Genomic DNA, 14,318 nt, shown 5'->3' with positions numbered 1-14,318 from the left:
AAGGGTGGCTCAAAAAAGCTTACAAGTAAGCTTGAATCGACGAGGTGTGAGACGGTGAGGCGATTCATCATGATGTGGAGGAACATGGCGATGGTATAAATAGACAGATCGTGAACATAGTAGACTTGCCGTTGTCCTGTGCGTATCCCATGTCTTATCCGGAAGGTATAGATATTAGCTTTCTCCAACCTGCCGCACGACTATCAGGCAGATTATTCTTCGCGCTTACCCACCGCATCTTAGATAGGTAGCTATCGTGATTGCGCTCAGGACTCAGTGCTGGCCCATTTTGTTGCCTATTTGGGCAGTTGACTAGCAATTTTTGGGGACCTTTGAAAGAGTTACCCGTTGGCTCATGTGGGTCTAGCGACCCAGGCGAGCCAACCTAGCAAGCTAGGTTGGCCACAAAATTGTGAGACAGCCACAAAATTATGAGACAGCCCCTCACTTGATGATGTCCTCATTTTCATGTAATCACCACCTATTTTGGCCAGATTTCACGACACAAACCGGTAGAAATTGCCTCTCTTTTGTCCATCTTCATTATGCCGAGTGAAGCGAATCTCAGGGCCGCCCGGGAAGTCGTGGCATCACGTGCCCGGCACGCCCGGGGCCTCCACCGAACCTCTTCCGCCGGCATGACTCAACCTCTCTCACTTCGTGCCGCCTGCTCACGCCACCCCGGGTCCTCTGTTGCCTCTATTCAGAGGATCGTGACGAGGATAGAGACCGGATTTACGCCCCAGCAAGTCGGCAGACCGCGGGTCCTCACGGACGAAGAAGATGAAGCTATCGTGGCCTTCGTCATCTGGATGGAGAGGTCTGGGTTCCCTGCCTCTAAGCCTGAGATAGAAGATGCCGCCATAACCCTCCGTCAGCGCAGGAACCCTGATGCCGATCCGGTCAGCAAGATGTGGTATGCTCGCTTCCGTGACGATTATCCTGAGCTTGAGTAGGCATTCCTTAAAGCCGCAGAATAGTCTCGTGAGTCCTGGGAAGCCGGCGGTCTCGATGACCTCAAATAGTGGTTCAAGAACCTTGCTGAGACTATCCGAAGTCACGATATCGGCGCCTCTGAGTGCTGGAATACTGACTAGGCCGGTATTAGGATCGGGGTCCTCAGGGAAAGCGTCAAGGTCCTCGTCGTACGGATAAGGCGAAGGATAAGGAAGTAGGTTCTCTCCCCTTCCAACCGGGAGACCTGTACCCTCATCGGTACGGGCAGCGCGGCGGGTGATACGATGCCGCCGTGGCTTATCTTTAAGACATGGCCTACACTAGATTGGGCGTATATAGATGCCGATCCTGATATCCGCTTCGCCTAGTCCGACATGGCCTTCTCTAATGGTGAGATTACTCTCGAGTGGATGATGCACTTCAACCGGTGTTCCTGGGCCAAGTCCGCCAAGGCACAGCGTACGGGATAGACATTTGAGGAGTGGTTTGGGTGTGATGAGTTCCTCAGAGATCCTGTGCGAAAGCATATTTAATATGATATTCCTCTTACTTCTCAGGCCGCTGATACGACTATCTGGAGACTCATCGTCTTTGACGGCTTCACGGGACACGGAGTCTTCGCCGTTAGAGAGTATTGTGCGAAGTTCTATATTATCACGGCTCCCTTGCCTCCTCACTCTACGCATGTACTATAGCCGATGGATGTTGGAGTCTTTCAGCCGCTGAAGAACGCCCACCAGAAGCTTCTCGGCAGGTGGCTTCGAAAGGGAAATATCTCCTTCTCTAGGGCTGACTTCGTCCGCGGCTTTTAGGCAAGTTATACCTCTTCTTTTATATTAATAGAGTTACTGAGCTAAAGTAGGAAGTCTTCGAGGAAGGATTCACGGCACATAATATTATCTCAGGCTTCGAGAAGTTAGGCATCTATCCACCAAATCCTGAGCCGGCAATGGCATACCTAGCCAAGAAGCAGCTTCAGGCGAAGCAGGCCGTTGACCCGGCCTTTGCCTCCCTCCTTCCTCAGGAATCCCGCTTCTAGGCCGCCGCAGATACCGCCAAACGACTCTCAGACCGATACGGCGATACCTTCAGCTCCCCCACGCGTGCCGGACTTCGTCAGATACGTAATGTCGTCACGGAGGCTGTGGTTCTTGAATCTACAGTCACTGCTTATGTCGATGACCGCCGGGCTCGGATTGAGAAGAGATATAACGCCAAGAAAGAGGGAAGAGAGCGAAGCCGATAGGAGATTCTAGTCATAACGTCAGTCTACAGGAGATTCGAGACCAGCAAGAGGAGGTTATCGCCGAAGCCCGGCAGAAGGAGGAGAAGGCACAGGTCCGGACCGCTCGCAGCCTCGTCATCCAGGAGATGAAGAAGATCAAGGACCAATGGCGGCAAGAGAAAGAGATTACCGTCGACGGCGTGAAGAAGAAGGCATCGTGGTCTCAGTGGTTGGAGCACACAGGGAAGGACATTGAGTATTATTCTATGGAGATACAACGCTCGACTATGCATTAGATACTTACCCAAAAGCCTGACCCTTTCATGATAGATACCTAACTTCCGCAGGAAGTCCACGAAGCTATTCATAACGCCAGTTTTGCCCCGAAACCCCTCAGCGCGATGGACTGGACCGCTCTCGCAGGAAGTGACGATAGCATCACTTTCTAGCTCGAACCGGCTCCTCCCGAGGAAGAAGAAGAGGAAGAGGAAGAAGAAGATGACGAGGAACTCCCTCTATTTGAACCTCAACTGCGAATGCCCTCATCGCCGCCGGTTACACCCTCGCCGCCGCGGTTGCCGTCTTTGCCACCTGAACTTCCCTCTACGCCGTGCCCGATACGGCCTCAACACCACATATCAGGGATATAGAGGATCACGAGCATCATCACGCAAGCAAGGGCCGCATAAGAAGCCAGCCCGGAGGGCTAAAAAGACGCTCTCACAGCCAAATTTGTATGAGGAATCGTCCAGGAAGGCGGCGGCCTTGGAGGCTTAGGCGGCGGCTTCTATCATAGCTACAGTCAATATCATCAATATCATCACATCAGGCATCGCCAATGGCTTCAACTTGCTCTTTTGCACCTTCACAAATCACTCTAGACGGCTTCCAAAACTGAGAGACCGAAAAAAGAGGCATTTCAAGGGGGAAAACAGGGCCCCACAGTGTCTCACAATTTTGTGGCTGTCTCACAATTTTGTGGCCAACCTAGCTTGCTAGGTTGGCTCGCCTGGGTCGCTAGACCCACATGAGCCAACGGGTACCCCAGCTTTCAAGGAAGGGCCGGAATGACGCGTCTCCACATGGGTTCCTGGGGTTGAAATGAGGTGAAGGTGTCGAAGCTGGAAGTACCGTTATGTATTCACAGGGCGCTGGCTGTTTCCATCTTCATCATTCTTAGAAGGAATTATGCAGCAGAGTTTCCAGAATACCAAAGCCAAATGGCACATGAAAGTCGACTGTGACTTCAGCATGACCTCTGTCACGGAAGCAATTCGGATCAATCACCCAATCTATCTTAGTTATCCAGCACTGACATCCATGTTGCGGGACGCCAGGCTATCGCGAGGTACGCTTACCGAGTTGGGACAATAGATTGCAATGTATCAAAAAGGATCGGATTTGCGTTTAGAGCGCGCATATCTCTCCGTCGACAGGGTTTCCCCGCATCTTCAAGATAAGGGTGGATGATGACCGACCTTTCCCCTGCTTGGCGGCCGCCTAGTTCGAAGATGCAGATGACCTTGCTCGCATGACATCGGAAGTTGTATTACGAACTAGCGAATCAGCCAGTCAACTTGCTTCCCCGCGATTCGGTGAGGTGATATCGGCATCCGTCTCCCTTTATTGCACCTTTTGGGAAGGAGGGTAGCAAGGGTAGCAAACGAGGTCATTAGTTATTCGAGATAAGACGTACCTTGCAGATGGCATCTTTGGTCATAGAAATGTAGCCTCCTCGCTCGTGCAAGCCAAATATCTCTTTCAACGCAACTTACTCTCTTTCCAATGCGCGATGAGTATCAAACAAAGCACCAATATAGATGATTTCCAGCTGGCTCAGCTGGGTCATTCCCAGTCGTTCCAACGCAACTTTAGTCGCTGGACCATGCTAGGGTTAGCTTTTGCTATCCTGAACTCATGGACAGCCCTGGCCGCATCTCTTTCCCTCGCCCTACCCTCAGGTGGCCCTATTGCCGTCATCTGGGGACTGGTCACCGCGGGCATCTGCAATTTGTCTCTTGCTGCCAGTCTCGCCGAGTTTCTCTCAGCACTACCCACAGCTGGAGGTTAGTATCACAACCTCACAATATGGTCTCTTCGTCACTAACAAGGAATACAGGCCAATACCACTGGGTTGCGACAATTGCTCCCCCGTCGCTCAAGATTCCACTCTCATGGGTGACTGGGTGGATCAACATGAGCGGTTGGGTCAGCTTGGTTGCCACAAACTGTTCCCTTTCGAGCACTCTGATCATCAATATCATTTCTCTTCAAAACCCCGACTACGAGTTTCAGAGGTGGCACCAGTTCCTGATCTACCTTGGCATCGCTTGTGTCGCCTTCGCCACCAATGCCTTTCTTCACTCCGTCCTCCCTCGAATCAATGGCGTTGCATTTACATGGAGCATCGCTGGGTTCTTTATCATCTCCATCACTCTTCTGGCCTGCGCAGCCCCTGACTACGCTACGGCAGACTACGTGTTCGCAACCTTTATCAACACCACAGGGTGGCCAGACGGAATTGCCTGGCTGCTCGGCCTCTTGCAGGGCGGTCTAGGTCTGACCGGATTTGACGCCGTGGCACACATGATCGAGGAAATCCCTAATGCTGCCATTGAAGGACCCAAGATCATGTTGTACTGCCAGTACATCGGTATCACAACTGGATTCCTGTTCTTGGTCGTGGTACTGTTCGTATCCGGAGGGATGGTCAATGCATCGACTATCATCAGCTCGACTGCAGGCCCTCTGCTCGAGATTTTCTATCTCGCGACGAATAGCAAGGTTGGCGCGGTGTGCCTCTTGATGTTCCCTCTACTCTGCCTCGTCTTTGCAGCCATTGCTGTCATGACAACCTCTTCTCGCATGGTATTCGCTTTCGCTAGAGACGGTGGTCTTCCGGCTTCGCGTATCTGGTGGAAGGTTCACCCAAAACTGGGAGTGCCGCTCAATGCCCTTTACCTCAATGTCGCAATCACTCTCGTTTTTGGCTGCATCTATCTTGGTTCAACCGTCGCTTTCAATGCCATCATCGCCTCCTCGGTCGTCGCACTGGGCATCAGCTATGGAATGCCAGTTGGGCTTCTTGTTCTACAAGGACGATCGAAGTTGCCTGAGCGGGCGTTTACGCTACCAAACTGGCTTGGATGGACGGCCAATATCATCGGGCTTGTTTACACTGTTGTTACTAGTGTGCTCTTCCTCTTCCCTCCTGCGCTGCCTGTAGACGGAACCACCATGAATTATTGCGTGGTGGCTTTCGCTGTTATCATTGTTATCTCTCTTGTGCAGTGGGTTGTTGACGGAAGGAAGAATTATGAGGGACCACGCATTACGATAGGAGAGGGTGAGGTAGAGGACTAAATTGCTGTTGCAAAGGAGTTATCCTTATGGATGACGCCCACTATATCATAAATTCAATCACTAAATTGAGACATTCCTAGGGTCCCAAATGATACAAGCTGTTCTCTTGAATGCCCGTGTGCTTATCATCCTAGACTCTCTTTCAGTAGCTCCTCCAATGCTCTACGCAGAACTACGACTACTAGGCGCTGACTTTTCGCTACCTCCCCCATTTCATATAGGGTTATGGCGAGATAGTTAATGTCTATTCTCCTACACTTTCCTTGCTTCATACTAATCATGGCGATCTCTCATGAGTCATATCCCAGGCTATAAAGGGAATAAGGCGTTCTTGGCAAGGCGTCCACCACGCCCAGGTCCAACTGACAACCGACAACGTGCAGGCTAATATCTTGGCAACGCCTCAGCTGAACGCCAACAAGCGAGGTGGCGTCAGCTTCAGGGACTGAAAATCTGATCATGGCCCCGAGATTCATATCCTCAATTCTGGCTCTCAAGCTTGTCGCACGCACGCCATGGACGCGACTCCGTCTTCGCCTCTCGCAAGGCTCCAGCGCCTGGGCCTGCTGTCTCTGGCGGCACTCTCTCTCGGCGGCGTAATGCTCATCCTCTTCTCTCTCAATGCGATCGTCAATTTCAGCGGACACCAGCGCGACTTCGCCTCGGACCCCTAGCAGGCCAACTTCCGCATCGGCAGCGCTCTCAGCGTGCAGACTTGGGTCGCGTTACTCGGTATTTGCTTCGGTGCCATCTCCTACGGAACAGGCGAGGCATACACCCACTTCTTCGACTGGCGGTGTTCCCGACAAGCCACGGCGCAAGAAGGCCTCAACTACGCTCGCTACCTACCTGAACTCCCAGCCCAGGGCCCCGACCAACATCGGTTTTCGCGGGTTCCCGCGCCTCGTCTTCGGGCGGTACGCTGTCGCGCTACTTACCGTCATCACGTCGATAGGATACAAGTTTGGCGTCTCGGAGGTGTCCATCTCGACTCTTGTGGCCCTTGCGCCGAGGACATTGTTCTGCGTCTCCCTCCCGTCGATGGGTTCCAGAACGGCAACCTCAGCCCCTGGTTCAGCGACACGCCCGGCGGCGGGGACAACCAGGCCTTTCACCACACGATCCTCAGCAACCAGACCGCGATCCCCAGGGGAATTTTCATGGTCGGCTGGCCTGACTGTGGCGACACCTTTGGGACCGGCGACGAGGGAGAGCTTGTGACTAAGGAGACCATCATGACTGGGGCGTGGCGGCCGAACGAGCCCTAAGACCGATTCTACATGTCGACGACCGAAAATAGGAACTGGACGCGGATCAAGGCGACGAACAAAGAGTGGCTTCCCTCGACCACCAACGACAGCGCGCAGGCCACTATTGAGTATCGCCTCTTGCGGAACGGGTTGATGGAGATACAATGGGCAGATCTCGCAACCTCCGAGGCGAGATCAGAAGGCGAGGTGCTCGTGGAACAGCGAAGCATGTCGGAGCTGAACTACCTTGTCGTTGAGGTGCAGAGGCGCGTGTCCAGCCGGGGCTGCGGATTCTTGAACGGTACGGGAACAGGCGGCGTCACGGTGCTCAAGTGGGACGAAACGCCGGTGACTGCTGAGGTCGTCTTCGACAGCCTGCCTGAGTTCCAGTACTGGGTCAACGCGATGCTGTCTTCGTCAGGGACGACGCCGCAGCAGGGCGTCAGCGCCTTCGTGAGGGGTGCCATGGCAGCGTGGGCATCTCAGGCTGGTGACGCGGATCTGCTCGCCCATCTGAAGCGGTAAGCCCGACCATTCGGGCAAGAGGAGAGGATCGGTACCGTGCTTATCGACGAACTCGACCGTGATAATTTGGAGTATCCCTTCTTCGTCGGTTCCCGCCAGGGGACGGGCTTGTACAAGGTTGCCGCCATTGTCTTCCTCGTCATGGGTATCGCAGCCGTCGCCATCTGTGGTGTCAGGATCTGGGTCGGCCCTCCTAAGGTGACGTCCTGGATGGGACAGCATTTCTATCTCTCACAAGCCGGAATAATCCAGGCTGGCCACGACGTCGAGAGGTTAGCCACGGGATATGAGGTGGCACCCGACAACGTGGGCTCCCTGCACGTGGGTGGTAGCCAACAGCCATTGTTGTCAAGTATAATTGAGTTACGTCCAGAGAAGTAGTAATGAATGAGAATCCCATTGTACAAGAGTGTCTAGCTTGGAAAAGCCTCCTGTCAATTCTTCTCTTTACACACATGTCCTCGAGGCAAAATTCCCCGCTCACTTTTCTTCGAGTTCAGCTGCGATGTGAAGATGTGATGCACATGCTTGTCAACCGCCTAGTATGTCTCTCTGAAGCGTATGCGGCAAATCTGATACATGGACTTCAGCCATCTAGTGGAGCTTGTTTGAGCTCAGCCGAGTCTATTGAAGCCATTGACGACAGTAGCTCGTAACCCCGGTCGTCAGCCGCACCGAAACGGGTTCTATCATCAGCCACTTTCCCTTTCCCCTCTTCGATGCAACGATGCAAGCGGGCAGGTCCGAAAGAGGAATGGGTTTGGCCCAATCGAAGCCTGTTCCAGGCTAGCAGGCCACGTGCCGTGCCGTGCCGCGCGGTCGAGACGAACGCTTCCGCTCGTTTCGTCAACCATCAGCCAGCCCCGATCCCAGGCGTTTCCAAAGACGGATAGATATTGTCTTTGCTTTTGCTGCATGTGAAAGCTATTGGACGACCTGCTTTCTTGGTTTGGTTTGACTTACCACAGTGAATGTCCTGCCGTGCTTCATTGCCGTCTTTCACGAGAGAATCTGAAAGCACCCGGGTATACGGCATTACGGACACCCTCTTGCACCGTGTCTAAGGTCTACCAGTTGACATTCAAAGAGTAGAAACAGATGAGCAATAGGATCGCAATACAACTAAATTCAACTAGACTACCTAGATAAGGACCGGAGTTGAGTATTGAAGATCACACCCAAGATTCTCTCGTTACTAAAGAATGAATAGCTAAGAAAGCAAGTTTCTTGAAACAATGCAAGCACTGGGCTCAAAGAAGAGAAAGTCCAGAGGATCAGGTGACAGAGGGCAACCTTGAAGTGATCAAGACGGGCGGCTGAGGCCTCCCGTCTTTCCATCGGTAGCATCATAGATGGGCTCGTACTTGGAGTAGGTGGGAGGCAGAGCACGCGACTTGGGCTCGTCGATTGTTGCCTGGGACAGGTTGGCCACGGGGTTTACTGGCAGAGCGTCCAAAGAGGCAACCGACATGGTAGCGATAGAAACCAGCTCAGCTTCCAGCTTCTGCTCGGGCTCGGTGTATTGGGGAACTCCTTGGCCCTTCATTACAGAGATCTCGGTCTTTGGGAACTCCTCTGGATTGAGCTTGTGGCCTCCGTGCTGGACGTAGGTCCAACCCAGATGGAGTTTGAGATACTCTTCGACCTCCTTGTCGGTGAGATTCTCGATGGGATGGTCCTTGGCCTTGTCGAAAATGTGGCTCAGCAGCGGGATGGTGATGGGCACCTGGTCAAAGGAAAGGGCCCCCTCCTCGGCCTGGCGCTTGCAGTTCTCGCAGCCTCCCTCACTCGAGAAACTTCCTGTGAAAGTAAAGACTTCGCCGATGTAGTTCTCCTCCACCTCGTTCGTTTGGGGTTCGTTACTAGGGCCGCCAAGCCAGAACTTGATCGAGTACGAAATCCCCCCAATGCGTAGCGGTCATAGACAACGTTGATGACGTAGTCTGGGAAAGGTGCGCCCTTCTTATCTGAAAGGCCATCAGGGGTCTCGATACCTGGTCCTCTTATCTTGCTTACAGCCAGTGCGGCCCCAGGGTAAGTGCTGTTGACGTATGCCAGGAGGTCTGTCTTGTAGTGCTCCTCGTCAAGATAACCGTCCTTGACTGCGTCAGGGTGGGGAACAAGGTCATCATACTGGTAACCAAGCTTGGTCCAGTCTCGACAGTCGTCTGAATTCCAGTACTCGGGCTTTCCGTCATGTCTGTGGAAAGGCTTGAGATCCTCGTTTGGCGCGATGTCACGCCTGGGAGGGTTTGGTTCGCCGGGCAGGTTCGGGTCAACGGGATGCTTGTCGGCGCTCTCATCCCACCAGCGTTTCCAGTTCAATGACTGCCACATGGCCAGGAGGCGGTCAATTTGGCTGATGCGGTTAGTTGATGCTGTAAATCGCCATGATGACCGAGAAGAGTACGAACCAGTGATGGAGCCAGAAGATGGGATCAAAGGCGGCCACGGGGACAGCTGACATGTGTCCCACGCCCGTGTCGAAGTCAGTTCCACCAGTAACTCCCTATCATGTCTGTTTAGTATTTGCCTACTCGAGAACGTCGAGCGACTCATATGAACAGTATTGTGGATTGCTTCGAGGGATGAGAAGTTGTTCGAGTCTTTGCGATGTTCCCCTCTCCACTTTGTAGATGCAAATAGACCCCATGTGTAGTCTGTCATCATGCGATTGACCTTTTCAGACAGGTTCCCAGGGTTATGACCTACCCACCTGGGTGCCACTCTCCCAATGACGCTTGCTCCAAAGAAGCGGTTGGCGGCCATGAAGTTGTTCACGCCGTCGAGGCCAGTGTACATCTTTCCAGGCTTAATCTGGATAGCCCAGCGTCCGGTGCTGTTGGTTAGGGACCACTAAAAGAAATGAGAAGCTGTTGACGTAGGGGTAAGGGGTTACTTACGGGGAGGACTCTGTCAGAGGCGGGCTTGTTGGGAATAGGGTTCTTGTCCTTTTGATTGTCGTTGATGTTGTACTTCTCCTTGCCCTTTGGCATCTTGCCAAAAGGCAGCGGATCCCCAGTCTCTTTGTCCTTCTCCGGGTTGTCAAACCCATAGAGGGGATTGGGGTATTTCTCCTCGTACAGCTCTGCCTTGCTCTTGGGGGGAAGATCTTGACGGTTGCCATGGTCAGCACTTCTGGGAGAGCAAAGGTCTCGGCATAGACCTGGCGACGAGCCCAGTCCCAGTAAGGCAGGCGCCACGTGTCAGCTGCCTCCCTCCAGATGGAATTCTCATCTTTCTCAAGCTTCCATTCCTCGATGATATCCTTCATGTGCTTCCAGACGAGTTGCTAGGGAGACGTTAGCATGTAGCTCAGGTTTTTGCCATTTAAGGGGAGCGAATCACCTCAAAGAGAAGCATGTACACCCTGTGCCAGGTGGAGAATGTCAACTGGCCATGGGTGCAGTAGAATCCGCCCTTCTTCGAAGGTTCGCCCTCATCCCAGGTTAGCTGGGGATAGGCGTGGATCCCAGCGACCTGGAAGTAAGACAGCTTCTCATCCACGGGAAGATTCTTGAACCTTTCAAGGGCCAGGACATAGAGAGTCCATTGCCTCTGGTCTTTCGGCTCCTTCGATTTGGCGAGCTTGCTGATTTCCCGACGAAGGGGCATTCCCGGCGCATAGGGAATGTCTTTGGTTCGATGCTCGACATTCTCAGCAGGGATGCCAGTGATGCCAAAAGAGACACCAGGCTTGGAGGGGTCGGCCATGGTGAAAAGGAGGGAGGGTATTCAAGAAAGATAGATGGAGTGTTTGAGCTGTGATGGATGGATGGGTTTGTGGGAATGAGACAGCGAAGCTTGACTATTTATCTTTGCTGCGTGCCTTTCTTGGACACGCACCCTTCTAGATCACAATGACAATCTGCGCCCATCCTCTTTAGATTTCAGAAAACATAGAAATCTGCGGCAGAACAGACTGGGAAAGTCCTATCACACATGGATTGATGGCCACAAGTGACTTGTCATGTTCAGCTTACTACGTAGGAGCGTACCCCGACCCGATGTCGGCTGTGCACAAGTGTGCTCAGATATTGTATCTAGTTGTGATATTGATTTTGAATGGCGATTCCCAACGGCCAGTCTCCACTACATCACATGGAGAACTGGAACGTGAAATTGGGGTAAGCTGAGGTGAATCAGTATGTGACCACGCGGCGCTTAATTCAACCCGACGCTGGCTGAATAAGGACTATTACGCAATATATTGAGTGGCTTGAACGTTCTACCTGTCCGAGGCTGGCTGATGAGTGTGAGTGTGCCTGCTTTTGGCGCTGCGTTGCATGGAATGGGGTCGAAGATGCCAAGAGGGGTCTGGGCCCTTATCGTGTTTCTGAGACACGACGCGAACCCCTGCAAGTGTTCGAGACTATTGCATGCACCTTGAGCCAGCTAACACCTTGACGCATGTGATGAAAGGAGGGGAAAGTTGGTCACATCTTAGTCGTTCGAGGTGTGCAGGTAAAGAGAGTGCTCCACGTGGTAAATAAGACTTTGAGTTGTTGTAACAGGAAGAGACGGGCAAGAACAAGTGATCAGGTCGTCTTCTGACGTCATCTTCAGCACACCCAGCTTCTCAACCACACAGGTAGAGCAGATGCAATTGTGACTATATTATTAATAACAGAACTTGTATCGTTCCTAACCAGTGTACACTTGATATCCCGCTTTCGCAAGACAAGAACTGACAACCGAACGACCTAGACCCCATGTCATCCTGTGTAACCACCAGATGTAGCAATCATGACGAGCCACTGTTGTCTCCACAGGAGAAGGCCGAGCTGATCTCGCCATTGGCGTACGCATCAATAACCTGCTGAATCACTCCGTATGTGCCTCCAACTGTCATGAAAGCCGCGATGCCAATCAGGACCCAATGGAGGTAGTACACAATCATCTTCCAGGCTGAAGCCGTGCGGTAGTGCTGGTGATCGAAGATCCATAGATATCCTGGCAGGCCAAGAGCCAGAGGTGCAAACGTCAAGCTTCCTGCCAACGCAAGCAGATAGTTGAAGATGGGAATGCCCGAGGCGAGCAGAAAAGACACGATGCTCATGCTGAGTGTGCAGGCAAACCAGACGGACCAATGCACTACGGAATTCTTTTGCAGATGAGGCGAGTCTCGGAGAAGGCGAACGAACATGTACTTGGCGGCGACATGGATGTAGAGACAGGCGCTCACGAGCAGGCCGATGAGACCAATTCCGTAAGAGACCTTCTTGATGGTGCCTCCGGCGCTGCCCAGCGATGGCGAGGCAACCCATTTACCACACCAGCGGTAAACAACCAGACTGAAGGAGAGGTACGAGGCGCTGACGATGCCCATGCAGAGGTACACAGCCTTGTTGTAGTCTCGCGGCTTCTTCATCTCCGAGATGACAGGAAGGAAAGCCGAGGTTCCGGCTCCCGAGCAGAAGATAGTCGCGGCAGAAGTGATGCCGGCAACAAAGGTTGGGTTGCCAATCACGTGGTATCCAAACTCATAGTCACCCGTCTGGGGGGCAGCAGCCGGTCGGTCGAGGGTTGTGACTCCGACACTGTAAAGACCGAGTCAGTATGAGGTTTGATAATAGGAACGGGGGTTGTGGATAGGAAGTCAACTTACACGACGATAAACACGGCAATAAAGACAGACAAGAAACCAACCCAGGTCAGCCATGCAATCTTCTCAAACTTGCGGACACTGGCAAGAATGAAGACAGCAATTGTAGCCACAAGCATGAAGTAGTTTGTGCAGATGGCATGGTTCGAGAGCGCATTCAGTGCAACTGAGGAACCAAAGATTCCGGACGCGCCGACGATGGCAAACGTGACGAGGAAAACAACTCCCACGACTTCTCGCAGCCAGACGCCCCCAACCTTCTCCGCCATGTCGGCGATCGAATGGCAGCCGGCGTGCGAGTTGCGAAAGTTTCCCTGCACAATTGCGCAGTATGTGTTCAGGGCTTGCCAGCCGATGACGTTGATGGCACCGGGAAGAGCACCGAGGACAAACATTGCCGAAGGGATAGTAAGGACTCCAGTCGCGAAAATGACTATAATTGAAACATTGGTCAGACATGTCTCCGAAATTCGGACAAAGGGCGGTAACCTACTCTTGAGAAAGATGACCGAGGCGTGAATCCAACCAACGGTCCGGAATTCAACGTTTCCATCGCCACTCTTGAACACCTCAAAGGAGTCATCAGAGTTTTCCAACTTTCCGGGCTCGATGCTACCAATGCTGTTGTTGTCGGCTGGGGCGATGACATCGCCAGACTTCTTTGACGAAGCCATCGTAGTCTGTCAGATTGTTGTTCAAGATGCTTCTCAAGGAACCAAAATGTGACTGTGATGAGGTTCTATTCCGAGTTCTCGTCTCAGAGAAGACGATCCATATATATCGAAGGCGACAGGCTCACGGTCTGCTGATATGGGGGCTGGTCCGGTTGGTGAAAAGCTCCAATCCTACCCCCGCAATCCCAAGACTCGAGATAAGCCATCTGGGGTAAGGATGCCCGGTCAGTAGCCCCATGGGGCATAGATAATGTTTCATGGCCTATGTGGATTGTGTGTGATGTTGATAACATGAATCGCGTACTTGGGGTCATATTGTGAGTTGGAGGTGTTTCTGAGCGGGGCCAGATTGCGTTGGGGTAGCAAGACCCAACACGATACGTCAGTGTTGGCTCTAGAAATCCTACCGTTGATAGTGATATTATCCTCGGAAGGTAGCGATATGACCCTTGACGGGAGAATGGAGCCTCGAGCTGAACTCCTGGAGTGGTAGCACGTTGTAACTGGTTTGACACGTCAATAGAGATACGGATATACGGATCAAGGGACTTGGATGGATATTGGGGGCACTATATCAAGAACGAATCAGAACAGAAGAAACCCTTCAATTGTTCAGTGTTTGATTGGTTCACCATGTCAGTACTTGACTTAGCATTTCAATTCAATGCGAAACATATCATTCGCTACAGCAATGGCCAACTGGTCAGTTGTTGATTTGT

General features: G+C 52.5%; 5 protein-coding genes across 5 annotated transcripts; 3 read left to right on the top strand and 2 right to left on the bottom strand.

Moving 5' to 3' along the window:
- Positions 1-545: 545 nt before the first annotated feature.
- MRS44_002036 (uncharacterized protein) lies at positions 546-2,959 on the top strand (the record flags this gene model as incomplete). The annotated part of the gene is made up of 3 exons (XM_065623930.1): positions 546-952; positions 2,214-2,438; positions 2,530-2,959. 3 exons carry the CDS (start codon positions 546-548, stop codon positions 2,957-2,959), a joined length of 1,062 nt encoding a protein of 353 aa, XP_065480339.1.
- Positions 2,960-3,974: 1,015 nt separating this feature from the next.
- Positions 3,975-5,545, top strand: MRS44_002035 (uncharacterized protein; the record flags this gene model as incomplete). Its single annotated transcript, XM_046283274.2, has 2 exons — positions 3,975-4,248; positions 4,302-5,545. The coding sequence occupies 2 exons, from the start codon at positions 3,975-3,977 to the stop codon at positions 5,543-5,545; spliced, it is 1,518 nt and encodes a 505-aa protein (XP_046123389.2).
- A 515-nt stretch (positions 5,546-6,060) lies between these two features.
- MRS44_002034 (uncharacterized protein) lies at positions 6,061-7,701 on the top strand (the record flags this gene model as incomplete). The annotated part of the gene is made up of 4 exons (XM_065623929.1): positions 6,061-6,174; positions 6,223-6,791; positions 6,846-7,285; positions 7,340-7,701. 4 exons carry the CDS (start codon positions 6,061-6,063, stop codon positions 7,699-7,701), a joined length of 1,485 nt encoding a protein of 494 aa, XP_065480338.1.
- Positions 7,702-8,623: 922 nt separating this feature from the next.
- MRS44_002033 (uncharacterized protein) lies at positions 8,624-11,034 on the bottom strand (the record flags this gene model as incomplete). The annotated part of the gene is made up of 7 exons (XM_065623928.1): positions 8,624-9,202; positions 9,259-9,679; positions 9,735-9,829; positions 9,886-10,176; positions 10,224-10,458; positions 10,524-10,612; positions 10,669-11,034. The coding sequence occupies 7 exons, from the start codon at positions 11,032-11,034 to the stop codon at positions 8,624-8,626; spliced, it is 2,076 nt and encodes a 691-aa protein (XP_065480337.1).
- Positions 11,035-12,064: 1,030 nt separating this feature from the next.
- Positions 12,065-13,599, bottom strand: MRS44_002032 (uncharacterized protein; the record flags this gene model as incomplete). Its single annotated transcript, XM_046280451.2, has 3 exons — positions 12,065-12,860; positions 12,929-13,358; positions 13,419-13,599. The coding sequence occupies 3 exons, from the start codon at positions 13,597-13,599 to the stop codon at positions 12,065-12,067; spliced, it is 1,407 nt and encodes a 468-aa protein (XP_046123386.2).
- Between the last annotated feature and the right edge of the window lie 719 nt (positions 13,600-14,318).

This window comes from Fusarium solani (assembly GCF_023522795.1).
Source record: "Fusarium solani strain SB1 chromosome Unknown bctg00000000, whole genome shotgun sequence".
Taxonomy (NCBI): Eukaryota; Fungi; Ascomycota; class Sordariomycetes; order Hypocreales; family Nectriaceae; genus Fusarium; species Fusarium solani.
Note: the sequence above shows the minus strand (reverse complement) of the source record. Positions and strands in the feature narration are given on the sequence as shown.